Below are 26,102 nucleotides of genomic sequence, written 5' to 3'. Positions count from 1 at the left end.
CATTTTCTGTCTGCAAAAATGAGATCAATAAATCTCAGCTGAGAGGAAAGCAGTTCTTTCACAGCAGAGCTGGTAAAGGAACAATAGCCAGAGGCCTTCACCTTTCTGCACAGCCATGACCAGCGTGCGGCAATGACGCAGTTTGCCTCCGGTGACAAAAACATGCAGTGCGAGCCATCCTGCAAACGCTCGCCGCTGGCGTGCTGCCTCACTCGCGTGGGCGGCCAGCTTGGCCTGCCTGGAGTCACAGATGACAGGTCCCTGCCACGGCTCCGGCTCAGGACTGCAGTGAATGGGCTCCTGTATGTTTGTGGCGTGTGCGTGGCGTGTGGCTTGCGGCGTGTGGTGTAGCAGGGTGCATGTGGGGCTGCGGTGGGGGATGGCCTGTGCCGTGTGTGTGTGGAAGAGTGTGGTGTGTATGGCGCGCGTGTGGGGTGTGTGTGTGGTCTGTGTGTGGGGAGGCTTTGGGAGTGGAGGGTGCTGCCCCGTAGGAGCCCTAAAACAGTGGAAAATCTCTTCATGTTCCCTTCCTGAGGCCGTTCCAGGGAAGGGCTTTGGTTTGAGGTCCTAAAGGACTGATTTCCAAAGTGTGGTTCACAGCGGCTCGAACAACAGAACCATCTGTGGACCTTTTTGAAAATGCAGATTTGGTGCCACCCCAGTTTACTGAAGGAGACTAGGGTTGTTGGGGCCTCGTGATCTGCACTTTGAAACAAGGCCATTGGAAAATTCTTCCGCACCCTCAAGCCTGAGTGAGCCAGCCTGGGGAGCCCCCAGGAAAACCCCACCTGTAGGGAGCGCCGTGTGCGCCCAGGCTGCCGGCATACGGCTGAGGTGCGCGCGTGTGTGAAGGTGGCCCATCTTTCCACTTGGTAGCAAACATCTCCCTGGGTCACGGTCCACCCGGCATGCTAGTGTTTTTGAACTTTTCACGTCACCAATTAGCCCCCTCTGCCCCAGCTTTTGAAGCCTCCGTGGTTTATGTACCATGAATATGCACTGCCGGCTGGGGTGGGTTTGTCCTCAGGCCATTTTGTGGGGAGACTGGTGTTTCCTGACCTTTTTAGAATATCCTTGAGAACAGACACGTTTCCTGTGCCTTTTGTTTCCTTTTGGCGCCCCAGGGTCTAATGTGGGGCTCTGCACACAGCTGGTGCTAAACTGCTTGCTAAATAAAATGGCGCCAGCTTGGAGAGGGTCCCCAGGGGCTCCTGGACATGCGCTCTGCAAGGCCCTGCCTCCTCAGCACCCACACCTGGCCTGCCCACCTTCCCTCACCCTCTTCATTAGATGAACGTGAGGACGGGGCAGCTCCTGGCAGGCCCAGCGCAGAGGCGGGTGGCCATCTTGCCTCGGCGGGGTTGAGAGCTAGGCCGGATGGGCTCCGGCCCTTCCATCCCAGCAGAATGGGGAGCGTCCTGTTGCTCTCGGGCTGCTCAAAGCCCTTCTGAAGGGAGCAGGACCTGATGCTGCACCTCATCGTTGGTCCCCAGGCAGCAGGATCTAGGGGAGGGCGCAGCACATCTTCGGAGCCCCCTCCACACTCCTATGCCAAGCAGCCTCCCGGGGGAGCAGAAGGATTTGGGGGCTTTAGGGGTCAAACGTCTTGGCAGGCTTCTTAGTCTCCCTACCCCTCCCCCCCAAGCTGAGTCAAATTTTAATTGAAGCCTATGAAGCACAAAGTCCTACAGAAATCATTACAAGAGTCTTCTGGAAAATACGGACTGACAACAGGAAAGAGGATGAAAGAAATCATAGCTCAGCAAGCCCTCTGGGCAATCAGTCCCAGGGCACCCAGCAGACGGCTTCTCCATCTCTATCCTACCCGAGTCCTCACCCAACCCTGATCTCATTAAAAGGAAACCAAAAGAGCTATATTATTTGGCTTCCATCTGGCCTCTTGAGATTTAAGGACTTTAATCAGTAAAATGTTAAAGAATAAAATAACTCTACAATAACAAGAAAGCCGCCAGCTGGCCCTTCCAGTGACCTTGCCAGAGTGCCTGGGAAATGGATCACACCATCTGGGCTTGACTTCCCTCCTGGGGAAGAGTGAGCAATTACACCATTTTAGGATCCAAGTTTACAAAAAATTTACTTCCCCAAATAAGAAAATTTGTGCCCCCAAAACAGCTTGTATCTAATGTATCATCTGTTTCCTGCATCCCACTGCCCCCACCCCAAACCAGCCCTCCTATCTTCCCTATTCCAGGCCCAGAATTCCAACATGGCATCTTTGGGAAGGCTTGACAGTTCAAGACACCACAGAAGGGTCCCGGGGAAGAAACGTGGAAAAGTCTAAGAGCAGGAAATAAATTACACCGATTGAAAAAACAAGAAAAATGGTTGAATTCCTTCTCCAGGTCCAAGTCTAGGACTTATCAGTCCTCTTCCTGGAGCCATCTTGCTCTCATGAGGAGAAGCTAAACCCAAATCTGCTAAGGAAACACAGAGAGCAGACAAGGTGCCCAGCAAGTGACCACTGAGGAGAGGGGAGTGAAGAGCGCTGGTGGTACAGGCTGGACTTCTCTTTTTCAAGGAGCCACTGAGAAGGAGCTTAAGTGTGTAGACCTGGGAGTCAGCCCCTAAATTCCCACACACCCTCCTCTGGCAATGGCCGACTAGCCCTTGCCCCACCTGGTGTGTCCCTGGGAAACAGAGGCAAAGGGGAGCAGGAAAGACACCGCAGCACGCAGGATAGAACCCAGAGCCTGAGGCTTGGGCTCTGCACTCTGAAGTGCTGTGAGAAAGGGGCTCAGGCTCTTCTTCCCCAAGAGGGGAATGGAGGAAGAGGCAGTGTGAGGTAAATCTCCCCATTGAAGGATACATTTGCAGCCTGAGTCACTTGGCTGGCTCCCCCTCCCACCTCACTCACCTCGTCAGACTCCTTTTCGACAGCCTGTGGAAGCCTGTAGAATCTTCTTTCATAGCCATGAAAGCTCTGTCTCCTTCTAATGGCTGGGCACCTCAAGCAGACTCGGGGGGTCACTGGCATCTTGGCCATTAGTGCCCTTTCTGAAAGTCCTGGCCATCATCCTCCCAGGAGCACCACAGGCTACAGGGGTTAGGGGGGCCAGACTGTGGTGGGAAGAAGCAGTAGTAAGGGGGAGCATCCTCCCTGAAGTGTGAGGAGCAGACCCCAGAGAGACACCCTCAGAAGGTCAGTAAGGGGCTTTCGGGGGGAATAGAGCGAGTGGCACTTGGGTGGGTGGTGCCGCTCCTGAGTCTTGGACCAGAACTTCTTCCAGGCTGTTAAATGTGTTATCGATTGCCCTGGAAGTTTCTAACCATACGGCTATCAATGTTCTTTCCAGGTCACCCCAAGTTTCTTCTTGTGTCTCATCTTCACAACTTGTGGCGGTGGATTTTTCTCATTTTCTTTCATTTTGATTAATTACTTAATTTGGATTTTCTCATTTTAGAGAGGCGGAAGGCAAGGCCCAGAAGATCCCATTCTAAGTAGAATCACTGAGCTTCAAAGCCATGTATTGTTTAAAGCTCATGTGACAAGGTGCCCTGGCCAGCTGGGTCCAGGGGCACACGCGGCATCAGAGCCCCCCCGGGGGCTGCCAGCTTGTTCTCTTCAGCGCAGGCTCTCCTCAAGCAGAGGCCACTGGCCCCCACAGCTCCAGGCTCAGAGCCAATCTGGTCAGCAACCCCAGGAGAAAGGGCCTGAGTCTTTTTAATTCTTTAAAAGAAAGTATTGAGAATATTCTTGTACCTACTCCCAGATTTGTCATATCTTTATATTCTGTCCTGAGCTGGTGTTTAAAAAAATGCTTTTTTAAAGAAAAAGGAAATGGATAAATGGTGGTGCATCCAGACAATGGGCTATCCAATCATGAAAGGACGTGGGAGAAACCTGAACACATATTAAGTGAAAGAAGCCAGTCTGAAAAGGCTACCGACTGTAGTAATTCCCACTATCTGGCATTCTGGAAAAAGCAAGACTATGGAGACAGTGGAAAGACCCGGGGTTGCATGGGTTGGAAGGAGGGGAGGACGAATAGATGGAGCACAGAGTTTTGAGTGAGGAGACTGTAGGAGATCACACCACAGTGGTGCACACGTGTCTTTCTACGTCTGTCCAAACCCACAGAACGCACACCCCTGAGAGTGAGCTCGAAGGCAGACCATGGACTCTGGGTGGTAACTACGTTTCCGTGTAGGTTCCTCAGTCATAACAAAGGTACAACTGGTGCTGGACATTGATGGTGGAAAAGGCTGAGGAGGGCCTAGGGGAAATCTCTGTACCTTCTCAATTTTGCTGTGAACCTAAAACTGCTCTTAAAAAAGCAAAGTCTTTTGGGGCGCCTGGGTGGCACAGCGGTTAAGCGTCTGCCTTCGGCTCAGGGCGTGATCCCTGCGTTATGGGATCGAGCCCCACATCAGGCTCCTCCGCTATGAGCCTGCTTCTTCCTCTCCCACTCCCCCTGCTTGTGTTCCCTCTCTAGCTGGCTGTCTCTATCTCTGTCGAATAAATAAATAAAATCTTAAAAAAAAATCTTTTTAAAAAAGCAAAGTCTTTTAAAAACACACAAAAATACAGGAACATTAAGAACAATGACACCCAAGTCTCCATGATGCCCCCACTGAATCGTTTCCTAATAACAAAGTACCACAAACTAAGTGGCTTAAACAACAGAACTTATCATGCAGTTCTGGAGGCCAGAAGTCCGAGATAGGGTGTCAGCAGTTCCTTCTGAGGCTGTGAGGGCGAATCTGTTCCCTGCTTCTCCCCCCAGCTCTGGTGGTTGCTGGCAATCTTTGGTGTTCTAGATGCGTCATCCCATTCTCTGCTTCATGTTCACGTGCTATTCCTCCTGCGTGTGCGTGTTTCCAGATACGCTCTTTCTGTAAGGGTATCAGTCATCCTGGATTGGGACCTGTCCCAATGACCTCATTTTAACTTGATGACCTCTGTAAAGACCTTGTCTCCGAATAAGAGCACATTCTGAGGTATGAGGGGTTAGGACCGCAACGTTTTTTTTGGTGGGGGGGACTAATGCGACCCGTAACACACACTGAAGACACCACCTTGCCCCGACCTGTGGTGGCTGATTGAGTGCTCCGTCGCCACGGAACCGTTCAGGCTGGGTTTACAACTGGCCGGGCCGAGTTGACTGTATTCCATCGCAGACATCTCACTGGTAATCTCACAGGCACGCCGCAGCTCACACCTGCTCTCCCTTCAGAGCAGCCTGTCAATGCACAGTGTGGTTAGACACATCTTCCAGGTGTCACAGGACAATTCAACACGTGGCGGGGCAGCTTCACTCAGCAGGTGTAGACAAGCCTGCACCCGTCACAACCGAAGGGTCTCGGAGCCTTGGGCGCTCCCAGAGCTTTTCTCCTCTTGTTATGTCTCTGAGCCACAGAACCCACGCCAGACGTTGCATGGAGTAATTCCGAAGAGAATTCTCTCAAGATCTATTGCCCAAAACACACTTACTGTCTGACACAACCATTTTTATTCCTAGTAGAGTCCCTCTTTGCATTGCTGACTCCAAGAAAGCTAATTACTTGAGACACCACTATTAAATTGACACAGTGATTAATCTGATAATCCTTTTTATGAAATTACCTCTGAAATGCTAACTTTTCATCTTTTGAAACTCACTGTGTAAATTACTCTGAAGACTACATTGTACCAGCTTTTGGCTCTGTAAATCTTAATGGCAGTTTTTTGCCAAAAGCAATAAAAGCTGTCCTGAATTTATCAGGTCAATCAGGAAAGAGGCAGGCAGGCAGGAAATTGAAGGTGACACGCCGCAAGTGGGGGGTTTGTCTGACGGATTGTTAGGACCTGCTGTTGCCGGTTCGCTATAGGAGACTTTAAACAGTGGGAATCTCGTGAGGCAGAAGGACAGGAGCTGCTGGTTGCAGGTGTCAGGGCTCCTTCATAGAAGAGCCTGTGTGGTTCTAAGAGGTGGGTCCCTTCCCACCTTGTCCCCACCACCATCCCTACATCTCCTCCCAGTGAGTATCTCAGCCGTGGTGGTTACTTCCCAACGCGGACGGAGACAATGCCTGCCCTCCTGGCACTTCCGTTCCAATAGGAGAGGTCGGACAATACACAAGAGAAAGAACAAGGGAGAGGGTGTTGCATTCTGTGGGAGGAGGATAAGGGAGAACGAGTGGGGGTGGCAATACACAATTTTAAACCAAGGGGTCAGGGAAGGCCATGTTGCTTCACACACCTCACTCACCCCAGCCCTGGCTCTGCCTTGTTGAGAGGATTACATTTGAATAAAGAACTGGGGGTGAGAGATTGGCCATGTGGATACTGGAGAAAGAGTCTTCCAGGGCACAGCCAGTGCCATGGACCTGATGTGGGAGCCTGCCTGGTCAAGGAACAGCAAAGGGGAGCTGGAATAGAATGAATAAAGGGGCAGTGGCAGGAGTTAAGGTCACAGAAGTTTGGAATCCATAGGTTGTGGAAAGAACTGAGTAAACCTGGCACTTCTGGGTGTTTTGCAAAGGAAAAGCAGGTCTGTCAATCCTGTCTGCTGCTGGTGCTCCCTCCCCACCTTGGGTCCTGTTCTGGAGGGGTCTCCAGGCAGACCACAGCATCTGAGGGCTTGTGCTAGAAGGGTGTGGGCTGTACAACGCGTGGGTGAGCACTTACCGGGCCTGTAGCCCCACTGCCAGGATTCTCTATATGCCTGCGGGGCTGGGGGGGGGGGGCGGCGGCTGAGGCACCTCCCTGCAGTGTCCTGCAAATCATTGCTGCAGCTGCTGCCGCTTCTCTGGGCTGGAGTCATCGAGGTCCTTTCTGCTTTGTGAGAGCAGGAAGCTTATCACTTCCTACCACCCTCTGTCCCGGATTTTCTGCCATCCCTGCCTAGACAGGCGAGAGGCCCCCACAAGCCTCTAGGCCGATTCTTGAGGCGGATCAAGTTTCTAATGAATCTAATATGAAACCTGGAAAACAGAAGAGGTTTCTGATGCCCACAGCTTGCTCCTGAGAGAAGTCCTCAGTGCACAGGACAGTTGTGGTCAGCCGCAGGACAGTGACATGGTTAAAATGGACAGCCCCCTGGGACCCCCCCATGCCCATAATCCTGTGCAGAAGCTGTTCTGTTATTCCATCACACTCCCCTCTTCACCAAAAGGATGACTTTTCCACAGTCACGATGCCTTATTGAGGTGCCAGCCTTCCAGGAGTCTGAAGGAGGTTCAGGGAAAGCCCGTGAGGTCTCTGAGGGCAGCGCGGAAGGGGCAGTAGTGTCCCTACTCCCCCCCCCCCCCCCCCCCCCCCCCCCCCCCGGCCCAGCTCACTCTGCAGTTGGAGAGTGTGGGCTTCTCCGTTTCAGACAAAACCTGTCTTTGGCCTTGAGGCTCCGGATCCAACCTCTGTGGCTGCCCTCTGGCTGAGCTGCCCCACGGAAGGATTTTCTGGAAAGGGACAGCCAGGTGTGCATTTGGGGAGGTTCTGAGATCTCTGCTATCTCTGTTTTCTGCTCCCTGGGTGTGAGGATTGAGCCACTGATGGACAGTTGTCACAACAGCGAGCATAGCTGCTTTTTGGGTTTGTCCCCTAGCCCTCCTCCTCCTCTGCCATGGCATTGAGGGCGCCTGACACCTCTCGTCCCCTCCTCCTTCCATCCAGGCCCTCACCATGTTCCAGAACAATCCCCCACCGTGCGCATGAAGGGGCCTGTCTCCCTGTTGCTTTTCTAGTGAGCCTTTTCTTCCCCTGAAGCACATCCAAGAGAGCTGTATCGACTGCCCTCTGGGTTGCCATGGAAACAGAGCATTCTTCCTTGTTTCCTCTTCTGTTTACCTTGGTCAGGGACTGCGGCAAAAACTAGCCAGTCGCTGAAGGAGAGGGAGGCCACGGGTGGGGGAGAGGGAGGAGGGAAAGGCGGCCGCTCTAAACCAGCTCATTCCGGTTCCGAGCGGTTCCCCGCTCCACTCCCAGAGGCTCTCGAACTAGGCGTGGGCGGCGTGGGCTGCAGACGGAGGCTCTGGGCGCTCAGAGGAGTGGGGAGGGCCTGGAGGCTACTGTGCAACTGCCCCCAGCCCAGGTTCCACTTCAGCCTGCGCTCCTCCCTGCCCCTGCGGCTGTTGCAAAGCTTTTGTCCTGCCGCCCGCGCTCGTGGGGCCTCTGCTCACTACACAGGGGCACCGGCCGAGGGTGGGGAGTGACGGGAGCTGGGCTCCGGCCCTGCTCTGTGTCCTGGCCCAAAGTACCCTCACCCTGCCGGCACCCCAGCCAGGTCCTCCTAACAGAGGGCCCTGCTTCCTCTTGGACCCTCCCTGCGGCAGCCCGAGGGATCGCTTGGTCCTCTTTCTGGCTTCCAGCTTCCAGTCGTTCTCAGAATGAAAACCAAACCTCTGCTCAGCTCTTTCTCATCTGCTCCGCCTGCCTCTCCCTCCTTGCCTCCTATGCCTCTTCTCCTGGGTTCCCGTTCTCCCACTACCTGGCTTCTTCCCTTCCAGAAGACACCCAAGAGCGGGGTTTGGCTTTGTCTGGAATGCCCTGCCCCGATGCAAAGCCACTTTCCCTCACGTGCTTTCTAGCTCCTGTGGCCTCCGGGAGGCTCTCCCTAACCTTCCTGCATCCGGCAGCTCGTAGTCACTCCCAGCAGCCTCTGCGGCGGCCTTCCCTGGGACTGTCTCCGGACTCCCTGCCTCCCTCGGAAGCTCCCTGAAGGCAGGCGAGCTCCCCGCCGCCGCCGCGCCGCCTCCAGGCATGCCGTGGGCGCCTACTAGGTGCTCAGTTCGTGCGGGCTCCCCGCCCCCGGCCTTCGCCTCGCGCGCTCCCGCCTTCGGGCCAGGCTGGGCGCGCCCCCTCCCGGCCGAGCTTCGCCGGCTGCCGCCGCCCGCCCTGGGGAGGCCGAGGAGCCACGGAGACGGTCGGGCTGTCGGGGCCGCGGGGTCGCGGGGTCTCGGGCACGAGGCCGTCCCCTCTCCGGCCAAGCGGGGCCTGGCTCGCGGAGGGGAGGCCCTCCAACCTGTGAACCGGGGTCCGCCCTCCGGACTTCCGTTCCGCTTCCAACGTGCTGGGGGGAGAGGGCCGTGAAAAGGCTTGGTGGACCTGCAGGGAGGCCGACGCCCGGGTCTGAGGCAGTGGTGGGGGTAAAGCAGGGCGCCCCTCGGGTGCACGCCCCTCTGAGCGACCGCCATGTTACCGTGCTTATGGAGCCCAGCCATGTGGGCGGAAGTCGGCCTTTGCAGGGAGTGGGCAATGCAGGGGGAGCCAGGGGCTGATGCCAGCATCCTGAACCACGGCAGGATCTTGTCGGTTCCCGTGCACACTCTCTGCCTTGTCCTCCGGCGCGAGGCTTAGGGAGGAAGGAAGACCCCGGAGCTGCATGGACTCCTTTGCGGTTGTGGGAGCAAGTACGAGTACTCGCGTAAAGTCGGGGAGATGTTGCAGACATCGCTGGCCGACAGCTTTTGGTGGAAGTTTCGAGAGGGATGAACTGACCAGTCTGTCCCCTCTGAGATGACAAGGATGGAATATCAGCTGCTTTCTCTTTTCACAGGTGCCACTTGCACTACTACTCCACAGCTCCCGGCCTGGGGTGGGCTTCTGAAACAGGAAGTGGCCAGAGGGCACCCCCCCTCCCCCGGTCTCTGTCCTTGTCTCCTCCGTCGCCCTGATTACTGCCTTGCCAGCCAGAGCCGTGCTTGGCACCTTCCTTCCTACCAGAGCTGCCGAGGCCCTCCTGCGCGGCTGGCTGCTGGACAGGAGCTCAGACACACGTTTTTGGGAATCTGAGAAAAGTGTCACACTGTTCCATTTGAGACTCTGGGGCCAGACTCGAGGCCTATGCAGGCTGGGCAAACTTGCCGGGTCTGCTTTGTGTATCACTCATAAGCCTCTCATCTCCTTTCACCTCAGTGTGGCATATAGGAAAGAAAAGGCCTCTAAAGTAGTGTTCTTGCTTGGTTTTATGAATGGAAAGGATGGTGAGGCATGGACTTTGGGCAACAGGATAAAACCACATCTAAACTTTGAGAAATTGTGTATTTTTTTTTTAATTCTCTCCTTCCCCTGCTTTTCCTCCTTGCTCCCAAGATTGGCTTTTAAATCAAAGACTTCCACATACCAGTGAAACTACATCTTAATGAAGAACTTAAAAATACCAATAGTCCTGAGGCATCTGGGTGGCTCAGTCCATTAAGCGCCTGACTCTTAATTTTGGCTCAGGTCATGATCCCAGGGTGGTGAGATGAAGCCCCGTGGAGCCTGCTTGAGATTCTCTCTCCCTCTGCCCCCCCCCCATGCACAAGAGCACTCTTTCTTTGGAAGGATGGAAGGGAGGGAGGAAGGAAGGAAGGAAATACTAATACTCCAGCCCTACCCTATGAATCACCCAGTTTTTTACAGCCTGATTTGGTCAGAAGGGACCCAGAATCACAGTATCCTGAAGAATGGCTCAACTGAAAGAGCTGTGAGGTTGGGCTTTATAAAGGAGAAAAAAGGGAAAAAGTGAACAAAAAGCCATGAACATAATTAAAAATCCAGCAGTTCCTGTTGCCTTTCACACCTTCCGGTCCATCTTGCTAATGTTAGCTCTCTGGGCTGTTTTTTGTGTTGTTTTGTTTTTGATACCTTCCTTTATGCCTCTAGTTAATATGCTTTTCTGGTTATTGCTTAATTTGAGACATTCTATATATTACCTTCCTGCTATGGAAGAAGAGGATTTAGCTCACTTACATCACCACCCAACCTCCCCTGTCTCATCCTCTTAGTTTCTTTACTGGTTAACTTTGTAACTTTTAGTAAATACTTCATTTCTTTAACAGCAACCAGAGAGAACAGTAGCAGTAAATACCTAATCACGCTTACTATGTGCCAGGCATTCTTCAAACACTTTACACATTATTTAAGCCACACAATAACAGTGACTGAGCCAAGAGCTAAGCTTTGGTCCCCCAACTCTCCAGATCATCTCCTTCTAGAGCTGTGCTATGGTGGCCAATAGCCATGTGTGACTGTTTACATTTAAATAAGTTAAAATTAAATAGAATTAAAAACTGAGTTCTTCAGTCACACTAACCACATTTGAAGCGCTGAATAGCCAGTGGCTACCACATACTGGATGGTGCAAATATTGAACATTTCCATCATCACAGAAAACTCCTGGTTTTGCACTGGTCTGGAAGCTGGGCCTTTCATTTGAAGGTAGTGTGGAAACTGCATGGTTTTATCAATGTCCTCTCGCCTCAAGCAATTACTGCAGAAGATTAACTGCAAGAGAACTGTTCGGTGATAATAGCTTAGTGACAGCATTTTGACATACTAGGATTTTATACATGTAACTGGAAGAACAAAACCACCCAAACCAACTAAGCCACTGAAACCTCCTCCCACCGAAGTCAAGCTGGGGCTTAACTAAGAACCGAATCAGATACAAGTAAGAGTTCATTTCAAAGCTCTGGCTGGTCTGAAGTCTAAAAGGCATAGGATCCATTTCTTATTCCTGGTAGGTCTCAGGGGAGTATCCCTCAGAAGAGGTAGGAAAAAGCAAGCAAGGGAAACACGACTGCTCTGCATAAGTGTATTAACTGTAAGGTGGGCTGGGGAGCCTTCTACATTAAGGGGTAGAAATTATATGTTTTCCTCTTGTTGGTTTATATTGTAATACCTAAGATTATTAGCCCCAGGAGGCTATATTTGATCCAAATAGTTTGTTGGTGGAAACACTGAAAACTAAGAGGCATGTGTGCAATTCTGGATTGGAGACCTTAAAAGTGACCAGACTTGGAGTGTCCACACCGATGCCGGACTTCAGAGCTCACAGAAAAACACTGCTGGGAGAGAGATCCTAGTAGACGGTGAAGCGACACAAAGCAGAGGTTCTGGAGAAAGAAGCATCTGGAAGATAAAGGCCAGAGCTAGGAACGGTGGTTTCATCCCCAAGGGACCCCTGCGAAGGGCTCAGCTCCTCCTGGGGCTGTTCCCTTGAATTGTAAACACAGTTGTGACTCCGTATGTAAAGATTCACATTTCCCCTTCGAATTCCCGTAGCTCCTCCAGCTCTTCAGAAGAGTCTTGATACATCCACACAAACTTGGCTAGTGGTAGTTTGGGGAATATGCGGGACGGGACAGGAAAAGGGAGTGTGACCTGCTCCCATGGTCACTCACTCTTTTGCTGATGTCCTGAGGGGAACAGCATTCTGTTGAGGGGACTGTTGTGTGTCCAAGAGTTCCAGATGGTGAGCAGAGGGAAGGAGCCACAGCAGGCAGCGGTGGGAGGCAGATGACTCACAGTTACTATCGAGAAAAGTGGACCGTGGTGGGCTGGGAAAGGGGTGGTGGAGGTGGGTGGACCGACGCTTCCGTCACAGAGGTGAGCTCACATACACACAAATTACCGTCAGACAATCAAGGTAGCCTTGAACCAAATAGATTTGGATAAGATTTATTGATCAGATTGTTTTTAGAAAACCAACAGCAAAACACTGACAAGGTACATAAATACAGATTGGACATTTTAGGGTAAATTCACTATTTTTCCTACTTGCCCGTAGGAAACCAGGTAAGGTGGAGAAGCTGTCCTGATCATATGGCATGCACACCAGACTGCAAAAGGACTTCCACACTATTGAACAGGACTGTGGCAAATAGCTTTAAAGTAAGGCAAGCATCGTGTGTGGCCTAAGCATACCCTGTACGAAGAGCCAAGCCCAGGCCTGCCCTCAGAGACTGCGTGAGAGGTTTCCCTTTCTTGCCTAGGTTCTTCCAGTCAAATCCTCATCGGCAGGTGCCTTTACAGGGAGGTGCCTGGCGCTGTCCCTGCTCAGACTCTGTGTACAAGGAAGTGGCTTTGGAGAAAGTGTGTTTCTGATGCCTCCTTTGTATTCTAAATGTGCAACTAGTAAAACAGCAATTACTACACCTCGGTGACACTGCCTCTGACTCACCCTGTACACTGACTAGGCAGGGCCTTTAAAAAACTTCTATCAAGTGAAAAAAAATCTAAAATCATGAAAATTAGACTAAAAAAGATGGTACCACTTTTGAAGCACACCTCAGAACTTCTTTTTGTAACACCAGGTAAGAGAAGAGGTCGCTTTCCGGCAAATCCAGTGACCTCAGAAGGGAAACGCTGTCGCTGGCACGATCTGCACAACACACGCGGAGGGCACGGGGCCCTGCGAAGCCTGCCTCGGGCCCTGCCAACGCTCCGGGGGTCCCGAGGAATTTGGGGAACCAAAGCACTTGAAGCTAACAGTGGCCAGTCTGGGGAGCTCATGATCACGGGACCATAAACCCTCATCTGTCCTGGAGCTCAATGCCAGAAGAATGAAGAGAAGGGAAATGGCTTTTTGTGCTACATCAGAGTGCTGGCAGCTAGATAACTTAGTAAGGGTGCCACTTTCTAAACATCTGTAAGACCACATGAAAACAAGCCACTTTTACAGAATGAAGACCAACACAGACTTAGAGAATTCAACCTTTCCTACGTGCCAAGCTATATGGCTCGAAAAGTCTTTCCAAAGGAAAAATAAGGCTTCCGCAAGAACAGAGGAAAAGCAAGCATTTGTCAAGAACCAAAGAAATGTGTTCCAATGATGGGGTTTCCTCTGCTTCACACGCAGGAGCTGCTGCTTCCCACAGGCGCTGTGAGCTCTTTGGTGGTTAGAGGAGAGACAGCCTAGAACTCAGGGCGGGAACACTACACCGAAGCACAGCAGTGAAGAGTTAACGTCTCAACTCAGGATTACCACCCGTGGGTCCTAATTTCAGCATTCAACAGCTGTCATCAAATTGACAATTACGGCTAATAGGGCTGCTTATATGCTTGCTGGTTTCTAGCCCTCCGTGATTCTTCTTTTTCATTTCTAACTACTTATTAGCCCCACTCCACTGAAAAGGAGGTGCTTGTGGGAAAGGGCTAGGGAGGAAGAATATAAATGAGTCAATTGTTTGATAGAAAAGTTGAAACACTGATTAATTATGAATTTCAATTATCTGTGCTTTACCCTTGCTACTCTGGGTAACCAAAGGTCACTGTTAATAAACCTTTTGCTTAGAAAAGTTAATGTTTATTATTATATGTTTAAATCTAGCTATGTAATGGAAATGAATAATTTAGAGCAAATTTTTACACCAAGTCACTAGGGCCCTGAAAAAAAATTCTGCCAGTGGAAAGGATTTCAGTTTGGCCCCTGAGGAACAGTTAAAATTTCCATCTATTCTATATTGGTTTATAGATTTTTCAGAATGTGGAAAATATTTTATTAAATGAAGAAAGCATCATTGTCTTCATTTAATAAAGTATTATGTTCACAGATAAATTAGTATGTACATGGGAGAACTGACAGTATTAAATATTAGGTTTTAATTCTCCATTTAGGAAATTCCTTACAGGTAGACTTCCTTTTTTGTGGGCAAAGAAATGTAGGAAGATATGCACACATGAGATAGTACAAAGATGACTGGGGAAAAGTCTCAACTCTAACAAACCCAAGGAATAAAAAGTCCTTAAGAATTGGAGTAAGAAAACATGCTGGCTGGTCACATCTCAAATCCTTGGTATAAGTTGACTCTAAAGGAATGAGCTGGCTTCCCCAAGGCAGATTAAAAAAAAAAAAAAAGTCTACCTGCTTTATAGTTACACCCTATATATAATCTGTATATATTCATATGTGTTTCTATATATTGCACTTCAATTTACAGGACTGCAGTAAGATGGCAGGGAGTGCCTCAAAGAGGCAGAGAAGCAGCAGGCATAAACTTTCCTAAACCAAGTAACAGTGTCAGGAATTCAGGGTGCTGGTTATAGGCATACTAAATGGCTGGGGACCCCCCCATATAAAATTCTAGTCATCTACATTTAAGTCATCATACACACAGTCTCATTTGGCATCCAGAACATGTGCATATGTGTGGTTCTATAGCACTCAGAGCTGGTCACACTACATCCTTTTCACTAGTGTTATATTAAAAGAAGACACTTTAGACCAAGGATATGTACTTTTATAAAAACATCACACACAAGGTCTTGGATGTCAGGCCTCCAAAGTCTACGTCAAAGAAGACTGCCCTCAGAAGGCTTAAATCCTTTTTTGCTAGCAAGTGAGGCTTGAACTAGACTCTCTTTCCCTTTCCAGCTCTCCAGTGCAGCAAAGCTAGAGACCTGCTTCTTTCCCGCGGGGCATGGAAAGATAAGCACAGAGGCTGAGCATTCGGGCTTTGGTCCCTATATAAACCCACTGACAAAAGTCCTTTTCCCACCCTAGACAGCACAGTTTCTTTAACTGGATATATTCCACCACATATCCAGAGACCAGGCTGGAGTCATGCAGCAAAGCTTTGCCTTGAACTCATGGGGCTGCTCAACCTGACTTGCTCTGGAGAGAACTCCTCACTGGAGTAAGCTTAGCAGTGGGTGGTAAGAGGCTAAATGTCAAACAGACTTGGTTATGGCAAGATGGGGGTGGGACCTCTAGAGGAGCTGCTCCTTTTCCTACCTCTGCCCCATGCCCCTCAGTCCCCCGAAAGGACCCAAACTCACGGGTGAGTGGTATTCTAAGACCTTGCAGACTATGGGCACCATGAACTCAACCCAGCATGGATGGGATGTTCTAATAAGGCATGGAAGTTAAGAGTCCAACTCTAGAGACCACAGTTTTCTCTTCCCCAGAACTCAACAATGGATGGTAACTTTTTAGCCACAACTCAAAGGTGATTTTAAATCCACACATGAGCTAAAGAGATCCCTTCTGGGATGAAGGAAAAAAGAAGAGTAAGTTTAAGAGCTAAGTGGAAAAGAGGCACTTAAAGGAAAAAATGTGTCCCAAATCTCCCATCTGAGTCTCCTGTTGTGAGGTGACCAACGGGACGATCCGCACTGTGCCTTCCTGTATGCCCGCAGCACCCTGCATACACCTGAGGACTTCCAAATGCTCACATCTCAGTGACTTGCTCAACTGTCTAGCAGCCTGACGGCAAAGAAGTGAAAATTCAGATCACTCCTTTCTTAGAGTTAAAATACATAACAAAACAAAACAAAACAAAAAAAGAACTAAAACTTCACACCAAAAAACTAATGATCCTCAGTTTCATTCCTTCCTCATGCTAGTTTTTAAAATGATACTTAGTTCATCGGGAAGGATGACCTGTGGCTTCCCCCCCACCCCCGCACAAGACCTTTTATCCAATAACTAGACGGTTACTCACAGCACCATGCATATTAAAAGCAGACAAAAAAGGGAGACAGTAAGCTAAGGGAAAAATCAAGGGCCAGTTGGCTTTCCAGAGATAAAATCCGTTGCCTGAGAAAATGGCAGGTGCGTGGCCCGGTGTCAGAAAAGAAACAAGTTGTGAAAAGGAAGTGGCCAATATGACCGATGGGGCTCACAGCCTGGCGCCGAGGCCCTCCCTGCCCTGCTCTTCTCTGGCTTCTCACAAGCTTACTTTATGTCCCATGGCATTTATGCCACATATTTAGGGTCTACAAGTCCCCCCATGAGGAAGTCAAAGAGATACTTGAAACCAAGAATAAGCACAGGAGAATTTCGAAACTGCCCAGAACGAAGAATTCTGACCACCATAAATTCCTTGATTTGAAACGTTCTTGGTGCCATAATTTCTAAGAGCAACAATAAACAGCACGACTACAACACACGCATAAGCCTTGTGACGAGCCAAACCTAACCACTGCTGGCACCATAAGGATGAGAAACGAAATCACTGATCAAGAGTTGCTGAGCTGCTTGACTTTCCTCCAAAGTCAGAGGACGGGTTTGGGGAATCTGTGCAGCAAGACGTCAGTCAGCGCTGCCCCCAGACCCAGCTCCTCAATTAGAAGCATCTCGCAAACAGTAAGTGAAACATCTAGGTTTGCATATAATCCACATGATTCTCAAGGTTAGCCTTCTTGCTCTATCCTGAAACTTCTTACTGTTGTTGCTGGATTTACATTTTTAAAAATTTTATTTTATTTTTGTTGTCAATGATGCTGCTTTAATTTGTAGAGCACTGGCTGACACGGTCATAGTTTCAGAGTTCCTTTAAAAAATTCTTTATCTCATCTTGATTCACAACATTATTAAGGTACCTTCAGACTTTCCCTCAACTCCATACTCGAGGGAGTATGTGAGTATGTGTGTGTGTGTTGGGGCAGGAGGGAGAGAAGCAAAGAAAGAAGCACAAGGGAAAGTGAGATTTCCATAAACTTAAAACCAATTTACAGAAAGGCATCTGATGTATTTTCTGAATAAGGCCTTGATCAGGGTAACCAATCCTCTTTGTAGCACATTCTACACTGCCCATAAATAAAGGAGTCTCTTTAAATTAACATTTCCAGTATCAACGAACAGTCCAGAAATCCTCATTTCAAGCGCTCGATGAGTCCCTGTGTGAGTCCAAGGTGCAGAAGCTGTGTTCGGGAGAGGTTTGCTAGGTTAGGGAAGGCCGCAAGCAGCTTCTCCCATGCCAGTTCCAGCAGGCTAGGTACCACCAGCCAGATCTTAAACAATGACCCAGTCCGTTTGTTTTCATGGATGTTCACCACTCCTCCATGAATGTACATGCAACCAGCCTATGAACAAATGGCAGTCAAAAGAGTATCGATAAATTCAAATGGGAAAGAAACAGAAACTCAGGCTGAAGAGTCAGCAAAAAAATGCACAGTAGGCCAAATTGAAATGAGGTGAAGCAAAAAAGAATTTCTCACCGATCCCAGCACAGTGCGGAGATCAAGAAGGGTTTAAATAATGAATGAGTTACTAGGAGAGAACTGTAGCTTTTTTTTTTTTTTTACTTCAACAAACATTAAACTAACATTATATTGAGTATTCACAGTGCCAAATACTGGGAATACAAAGATGAAAATAAAGGCCCTTGCCTTCGAGAAACTACTGGGATCTTTAACAAGGCATCATGGGGACAGAGCTATTTTTTGGGGGCGGGGGGCAATAGAGCTATTCTGCCCTCCCAGAAGATACCTTTTCTATCCCTGCCAGGGCCTGAATGCCACATGCAGCCTTCCTTTCACATTTATGCTGCTCTTTTAAACTGTGTATGATGGTTTCTCTCCCCTTTTCTCAGAGGAAGGGCTAGCTTTGTCTTGAAGAAAGTTTTAGAAACACATTCTTAACCAAGGTTGGTAATTTCAAAATCTTTTTTACTTGCAAATGTCACTCAAAGGCTTTCCCTATCACCTGCAACTACGTAAGGAAGATACGAAAACAAAAACTTACCGGTGTAACAGCTGCACAGTGAAAATAAACTGGCTCGGGCATGGTAGCTGGGAGCTTCACCCACTGAAAAGTCTGCAGGTTCAACTTCCAGATATCCCCCAGGATCACTTCTCCGTTATAGCCCCCACAAATGAACACATCTATCGAGAAGAAGAGACCCCAGGTCACACAAAAGGAAGAGCCACGGCTTACAGCGTGTTTTGTAGTAGATCGCCCAGCTAGCTGACACGGGACCAGTTCTGTGGCTCTCCCCCTACCACAGGTGACTGCAGCTGGACGGTCCTCTTCTGCCGCTGTCCTGTCCCTTAATAAAGTACGGACACGACGCTGGGATCTCTGCTAAGACTAGGGATGCGAGTCTTTAAGCAGGCTTCGTGTCTGCGTCCTCAAATTCAAATACCTACAGGTGCCAGGCACAGGAAGTGAATGAAGAAGAAGGTCCGGGGAAAATAAGCAAACAGGAGCGCACGCTCTAAGGGAGGAGATGGCGAGGCAGCTCCAGCGGATCGATACCATTCAGAACTTAAGGTCCACAACTGCCAGATCTTCTGATTTTTCCAGAGAAGCTGTAAACCTGGATGTTTTTTTTTCTAAGGGAAACATTTTGATTTTTAAGTGTTATCTGCTAATCCAAAAAGTTTTAATACATATATGAGCCAGACAAAACATAACTGCAGGCTACCAGTTTGCAAATTCTTCTTTCAAATAATGTTCTAGAAAGGATGGATATTTGTCTGCCCATACAAACATCCTCTGTGTAGACATTTAACCTGAGGAGAAACATTCACTGCAATGTTCAGCTTGGGGGGCACGAAAGTGGTTCTTCCAAGCTTTCTTAGCCAAAGGAGGACAGTGTGAAGCCCCATTTGATCTATACAGTTCGTTAAGTTCTTTCAACCTTCCCAAATATCAAAGGTTTTTCATCATTGTTGTTGTTTTGTTTTTATAAAGTTAGATAGTTATAACTGGTCAACTTGTAACATTCAGACGAAATGCCCCAAACTAAGGCTGAATTCCACTGGTACGGTGCCTGGCCTCAATGAATCAAATGAGTAGATGTCTTCATTCAGGTCTAGCTCAAACTTAAGTCAATACTTAATTAAACAATAAAATACACTGGAAATTTTTTTTGGCTAAGATTCAAGAAAAGTTCAGCTCCAAAGTAAAGTAGAGCTTTGCTTCTTAGAGAGGCAAAGGTGAGCAACCCCACTATCTATACATCTTATCCAGAAAGCAGCATAATGAAAAGCACCTCTGCACTGGAGATGGCAGCATAATCCTAGTTAAATCCCAACTAAACTGCTGAAAGGATATGGGCTATCAAACTCATTTCTACACACCTTTCTCCCAGGAAAAATGGAATATAAACTAAGCTGTAAATTAAAAGACAGGAGGGGTGTCCAAAGAGGAGTCATTTATCACACTCGGATGAAGTAGCCCCAGCTGCTTTCGGGAGCCGTACAATGCCTCTGTTGTACTATGGCCAAAGAACGAGCTAAGAGTCCTATTTGGCATCAGAGCACAGAATAAACTTTATGAAATACCACTCTGAAGGAGTTACTGTAATTTTAATACTATGTTCACTGAGGTCTCAATTATATGTCAAGATTATCAGTATTACCCACCATAACCACAATATCTGTTGGGGTGGGGTGTTGAAAGGTCTGGCGATATAATAAAAGCTTATTTATTGGCAATCTTTGAGTTCCCTGGCAACTGAGGGGACCCAAACACCCCTCTCGTGTACTTGAAGAAAACCACTAAAAGAAGCATAACTTAACGGATTTCCCTTTAAGTTTAAACTATAAGAAACAGACTCTTCTCAAAATTATGCCTTTTATATATAAAGACATTCTCAGCATATACAATTACAAAAATGGAACTAGAATGTTCTTTAGAAACCTTACCATTTTTTATTTGAACACAACTGTGACATCTTCGGGCTGCAGGAAAACCTGCCAAACACATAATAAACACAGAAATCCCATTATTCACAGAAAGACTAACACTGATGTGCCATGGTGAAAGACGTACTATGAATAACTCACTTAAAACAATCCCATTGTTGCATTAAGCAAACATTGACTAGTCCTTCCAATCCTTCCTTATTTCCACTAAAATAAAGCCACCCAAGTCTCACCATAACTGTCCAATGTTCAAGTGCCAGGGAAACAAAATGGGGCGGTAGGGGCAGGGGTTACTAGTGGCTTTCCCAAGCTCTTTTACCCACAAAAAGACAGGTGGATCTTGATTCAAGTGTCTGCTTCCTAACCCACCCACACACTTCCCTGCGTCCACAGATCAACAACCCCATTAAAAGTCTCTGCACAATTACAGAGGAAGAATAATAATTGGACTAAGGAATGAAAATAATTTCTAACACCAGCACAATAGATATTTTACTTGTCATATAACTCAATAAAAGTATTTTCCCCTCCAAAACCAATAAAAATTAAAATCTATTTATTAAACATAAATAAAAATTTACCTATTTTTTCATGGGGCTTTGTGGCAATTTCCTCCCATGCATTCGTTTCAAGGTTGTATGCATGGATCTTGGGGAGAAAAAAAAAAACAAAAGAAGATACACACACGTAAATGATTTTAGCTAACCTGATAACTGCATTTTTTAACAACAGCCTATACAAACATTGAAAAGTCTTTGTTTCTTTTGCCTTTCTCCAATTGTCCCTAATTCTAAAAGAAGGCAAAACATTACATGAAGCAGTTGAAAGTTAAACAGATATAGGATTCCAATGTTTTTTTTAATCACAGAAAAAAAAGAAAAAATTTGGAATTCCGCAACTGCCACATTTTTGATAATGAACACTTATCATTTTTATACCAGGAAAAAGTAAGTGTTGATAAGAAAATATGAGAACGCGGTTATGACAAAACTTGAAAAAGACCAATAAGGTTCCAAAACAGCCCGGAAGCTCTGTAGCCTAAATCTAGACTTCTCCTGGGAGACGTGGATTTAGCAATGCCAAAGGAATGGATGAATAAAAACCCTTCAGGGCACAACTTCCTAAAGATGCGGAGCCCTAAACGTGACTGTTGTTTTTAGGTACATGGCACTGACAATGACACAGATGTGACATTCTGAGCATCATGGCTCCAGTTCTCATTAGTTTCTCCATTCAGGCTGGTACGTCTTCCTTTTAGTCACTTTCCTCATCCAGCTTATGCTGGGGATAATTTTCATGTATTTTCAGTGTGTGATCAATATAATGGTCAACTGGAAAGTCTATCGGGGCACAGAGTTGGGCCGTATGTTATAAAGAGCATGTAACACAAAATAGGTGTTAATGAAGAAACTGTTAAAATTCAAATATCTATAGTAACAGAATTATTTTACTTAATATGAAACATGCCTCTCTCTATCCTTCTCGCTCTCATTATTGTTATTTTTAAATATACCTTGTTTAAAGAATAAGCTGTCCAGGAAGTACCACCTCCCAAGATGTAAATCCTCTGCCCATCATGTGCAATTTCATGTCTGTATCTGAAAACATACATAAAATCCATTTATAATGAAGTGAAAAATGATCTACCTCAGATTTAGCCACAAGGCTTTTTACTGGATAATTATTCATAGTAATAACTTATTAGAAATAATCTAAGTGTTTAACAATAGTGAATTGGTTAAACGAATTATAGAACAGACGTAAAATGAATTAGTGTGCAACCATTAAGAATGTAGGCAGAGAGGACAGTTAATATGTTGAGAACTTCCTTTCATGTCATTAACTGAAAAAAAAAAGTTATGTAAGGGCAGATAAGCTCTAATCCCATGAAAAATTTATAGAAACACAAATATGCACAGAAAATGACTACAGAGATACATCCAAAATGTTAACCCTGGTTATCTCTAGATTTAGGTTTTATTTTCTCATTTTCTTCATTTAGCTTATTTGTATTTTCCAGATTTTCTAAAATCTTTTTGTGATAACTTTGTATAAGGGCGGGGAATTATTACAGAGGTTTGTTTTGTTTTGTTTTTGGTTTGGTTTTGGTTTTTTTGGTCCGCATTTTGTTTTTATTTTTTTTTATTTTTTTAATTATATTATGCTAGTCACCATACAGTACATCCCTAGTTTTTGATGTAAAGTCCCGTGATTCATTACTTGCGTAAAACACCCAGTGCACCATGCAATACGTGCCCTCTTTACTACCCATCACCAGCCTATCCCATTCCCCCACCCTCCTCCCCCCTGAAGCCCTCAGTTTGTTTCTCAGAGTCCATAGTCTCTCATGCTTCAGAGTTTTTATATTACAGAGTTTTTAAAAGTGATCTGTCTACATTTCATTAGAAACCCTAGAATATGGGCTTTCGAATTAAGATACTTATTCAATAGATACAAAGATATCAGAAAAATTCTGCTACATAGAACTGTGAATATAATGTGAAACACCTACCAGAACTTTTATCCAAGCAGTCTAGCTAGAAGCTGAAACAATTTATAATATGTCCATAAAATGATTCAAGAAGGCAACCATGTGAAAATGCTTTGAAAACTTAATCTATTTCCTCCTTTCCCTGAAGGCCCTGATGCTGATAAAGTAAATTACATCAAAATTATTCCAGTAGCAGCCCACCTCCCAAGTCCTCACTTGGTGGCTCTGCAATCATCAGCCCACTGACATAACGACAATAAAGTCTTCCTTAGCACCTCTACGTCATTTTGTTTAAAGGAAATACAGAGATAACTGGATTCATCTAAACAAAGTGAATAAAAAAGTATTTACTATTTTTGCTATTAAATGGGAGGGGGGAAAAGTAAGTATTTCACAGAATTTAATTCTAAGAGGCAACTCCTAGCAGGAAAAAAAGTGAAAGGCCTAGGACTGCTCTCAGGAGGCAGCTAGAAGCACCATGTGATGTTTGCATGCCTAACAGGGCACTTAAAATCAATGTCCTCCCTCCCTCCCAGTCACCCATCCATCCACCCATCTGATCAATATCACTGAGTACTACTAGGGGAATTGAGTGCCACAGACACTCTGGGTATACAGCTGTGAGCAAATGAGCCAAAGAATCCCAATATGCAAGTTAAGAAGGGAAATCAAAAAGTAACTAGAAAGCAATTGTTTTGTCTGTAATATGATATTTAATTACATTTGCTACCATTGGTTTCTTCTTCAAAGTGTTACTATCTTCCTAATGCAGAAAAAAATGAGATACAAAAGGAAATAACATGAGAAAAAAATCTACAGTTAAGGGGGAAATATCATTCCTTAACCAGAAGACCTTCCTTTAATGCTAAACTGGGATCTACCAACCAGCTGGCTGTTTCAACCAGGCTATAAAAGTTTTCTTCAAACCGCATTACCAATATTCTGAAAAAAGTCAAACCTTAGCAAGAAAGAATAAATATTCTTTGATTCTAGAATCTCACCTCTCTTCTGGCAGATCACAGGATAGGTTGTTTGGTTTCAGTTGTGTCCACTCTCTGGTATTGAGATCTAATTTGTGTAGATCTGTGCTGTAAATATAGCCAGTTGTTCCTCCAAAAACATAAAGGGAGCCATTGATGATCGCCATGGCCTGGAGAGCAAGGAGGGGTGAATACCATTGACTCATTAACACCTGATTAAAGAATATGACCTTGTTAAATACACCAAAATCAGACTTCATAAAATTCTCTTGTACTTTTTAACCCTCTAAAATATCAGACCTTTAAAAGATTAAAGATTTTAGGGGCACCTGGGTGGCTCAGTCAGTTGGGCATCTGACCCTTGATTTCGGCTCAGGCCATGTCGTGGTCGTGGGATCAAGCTCCAGGTCATTGTGCTCCCCGCTCAGTACTCACTGTGCTCTGCTTATCCCTCTCCTTCTGCTCCCTTCCCCCACTCATGCTCTTTCTCTCGCTCTAACTCAAATAAATGAATAAAAAATAAAATCTTTTAAAAATATACTTAAAATTAAATAACTAAAATATTAAAGATTTTTAGAGAACCCAGAGATTATTTTTAGAAAGGTAAAGCTTTGGGGCGCCTGGGTGGTGCAGTTGGCTAAGCGCCCCACTCTTGGTTTTGGCTGAGGTCGTGATCTCTGGGTTGGCAGACTGAGCCCTGCATCAGGCTGCTCAGTGTGCAGTTTGCTTAAGACTCTCTATCCCGGGGCGCCTGGGTAGCGCAGTCGTTGGGCATCTGCCTTCGGCTCAGGGCGTGATCCTGGTGATTCGGGATCTAGCCCCGCATCGGGCTCCCCCGCTGGGAGCCTGCTTCTTCCTCTCCCACTCCCCTGCTGTGTTCCCTCTCTCGCTGGCTGTCTCTCTGTCACATAAATAAATAAAAAATCTTTAAAAAAAAAAAAAAAGACTCTCTATCCCTCTCCCTCTGCCCCTTGCCCACCATGTGCACTATCTAAAAAATAAATAAATAAATCTTTAAAAAACAAAAAAAGAAAGAAAAAGAAAAGAAAGAAAGGTAAAGCTTTGCTCAACTGGAAAGCAGTTCTACCTAGATAGGCAAGAGGACCGGATATTGCTTAGGGGTCCTTGCCAACCAGAGAATGTATACATCACGGACATGAGCATTTCCATGCAAAGCTGCTTCTCTTTCTAAGCAGTGTGAAGAAAAATGCTCTCAGGAAGAAGCAGATATGAAAATAAGCCACCAGAACCCCTTAAGTAAAATCTCTAAAGTTGGTAGTCCTAAAAACTTCACATTTTCCACCAGACTCCCTTCAGCGTAAGTTCCGCTTTTGTTATGGTCATTTCTCAGAGTTTTAATGCCTCCTCTGGTGGAACAGAGTTACCCAGTATGCACCTCTACACATAGCTCAGGAGGTATTTATCAGTACTAATGCTGGCCAGTTGAAAAAGGAGCTAAAGTTGTTTTACGCTTAGCCCATTACTATCAAAGGGTCTCTGACGTTGGGGAGTTGCTCCCTATCTTGTGGATATAATTTTTCAAACCTAAGGTGTGAAGCACTGGAACCTAACTAGAAACTGATCTCCACATAATCTGTGTTTTAGCTCAGATTAGTCTGTATAAAGTCCAAGTGCAGAGATCACCTACTCTATTACTTAGGTCAGAAAGCTCTCCAAAGAATCATACCATTTTAGAGACAACAGCACCCTGACCATATGTAGAGCCCAAACTCTACTGGGGGTGGGAGTGGAGGTGCAGTGGGTCCTGACATTTAAAAATACTTCTGTATAGGGGCACCCAGGTGGCTCAGTCAGTTAAGTGTCTGCCTTCGGCTCAGGTTATGATCTCAGGGTCCTGGAATTAAGCCCCGCACTGGGCTCCCTGCTCAGCAGAGAGTCTGCTTCTCCCTTTGCCCCCCCACCCCTGCTCATACTTTCTCTCCCTCTCTCTCTCTCTCTGTCTCAAATAAATAAACAAAATCTTAAAAAAAAAAAAACTTTTATAGATCTAGGTCATGATCCCAAATTGGATTAGAAATAAAGAGTAAGGGAAAAAAGGAAAGGAGGCAAGCAACCAGATTTGCAAATTACGACTTCACATCAGAACTGAAAAATCAGGGGGTGCCTAGGTGGCTCAGTCAGTTGAATGCCTGACTCTGAGTTTTGACTCAGGTCATGATCTCAGAGTCTTGAGATCAAGCCCTGTGTGGGGCTCTGCATTCAGTGGGGGAGTCTGCTGGAGGAGTCTCTCTCTCCCTCTGCCCTCCCCTCACTTGTGCGTGTGCTCTCTCTCTCTCTCTCAAGTAAATTAAAAAAAAAAAAAGAAAGAAAGAATGAACCCTGGGCGCCTGGGTGGTTCAGTCAGTTAAGCATCTGCCTTCGGCTTAGGTCATGGGATCTTGGGATTGAGCCCCCTGCCAAGCTCCCCACTCAGTGGGGAACCTCCTTCTCCCTCTGCCTCTTTCCCTCCCCGACTCATGCTCTCTCTCTTCTCTCAAAATAAATAAATCTTTTTAAAAAAATGAATGGAAAAATCAAATAATAAACAATGAAT

General features: G+C 46.7%; 1 protein-coding gene across 3 annotated transcripts in view; it reads right to left on the bottom strand.

Annotated features, from left to right (window-relative positions):
* Nucleotides 1–12,366: 12,366 nt before the first annotated feature.
* The window catches only part of KLHDC10 (kelch domain containing 10), a 76,882-nt gene continuing 63,146 nt past the window's right edge, over nucleotides 12,367–26,102 (bottom strand). For all 3 annotated transcript variants that reach the window (XM_034672073.1, XM_034672062.1, XM_034672065.1), the window contains 6 exons: nucleotides 23,570–23,718; nucleotides 21,591–21,675; nucleotides 20,659–20,725; nucleotides 20,078–20,125; nucleotides 18,171–18,310; nucleotides 12,367–17,509 (listed from right to left, as the gene is read on the bottom strand). In XM_034672073.1, coding sequence (XP_034527964.1) covers nucleotides 17,300–17,509; nucleotides 18,171–18,310; nucleotides 20,078–20,125; nucleotides 20,659–20,725; nucleotides 21,591–21,675; nucleotides 23,570–23,718 — 699 coding nt within the window. In that variant the 3' untranslated portion in view covers nucleotides 12,367–17,299. The remainder of the gene's footprint in view (nucleotides 17,510–18,170; nucleotides 18,311–20,077; nucleotides 20,126–20,658; nucleotides 20,726–21,590; nucleotides 21,676–23,569; nucleotides 23,719–26,102) is intronic.

The sequence above is a fragment of the Ailuropoda melanoleuca genome, chromosome 1 (genome assembly GCF_002007445.2).
Source record: "Ailuropoda melanoleuca isolate Jingjing chromosome 1, ASM200744v2, whole genome shotgun sequence".
Classification (NCBI taxonomy): domain Eukaryota; kingdom Metazoa; phylum Chordata; class Mammalia; order Carnivora; family Ursidae; genus Ailuropoda; species Ailuropoda melanoleuca.
Note: the sequence above shows the minus strand (reverse complement) of the source record. Positions and strands in the feature narration are given on the sequence as shown.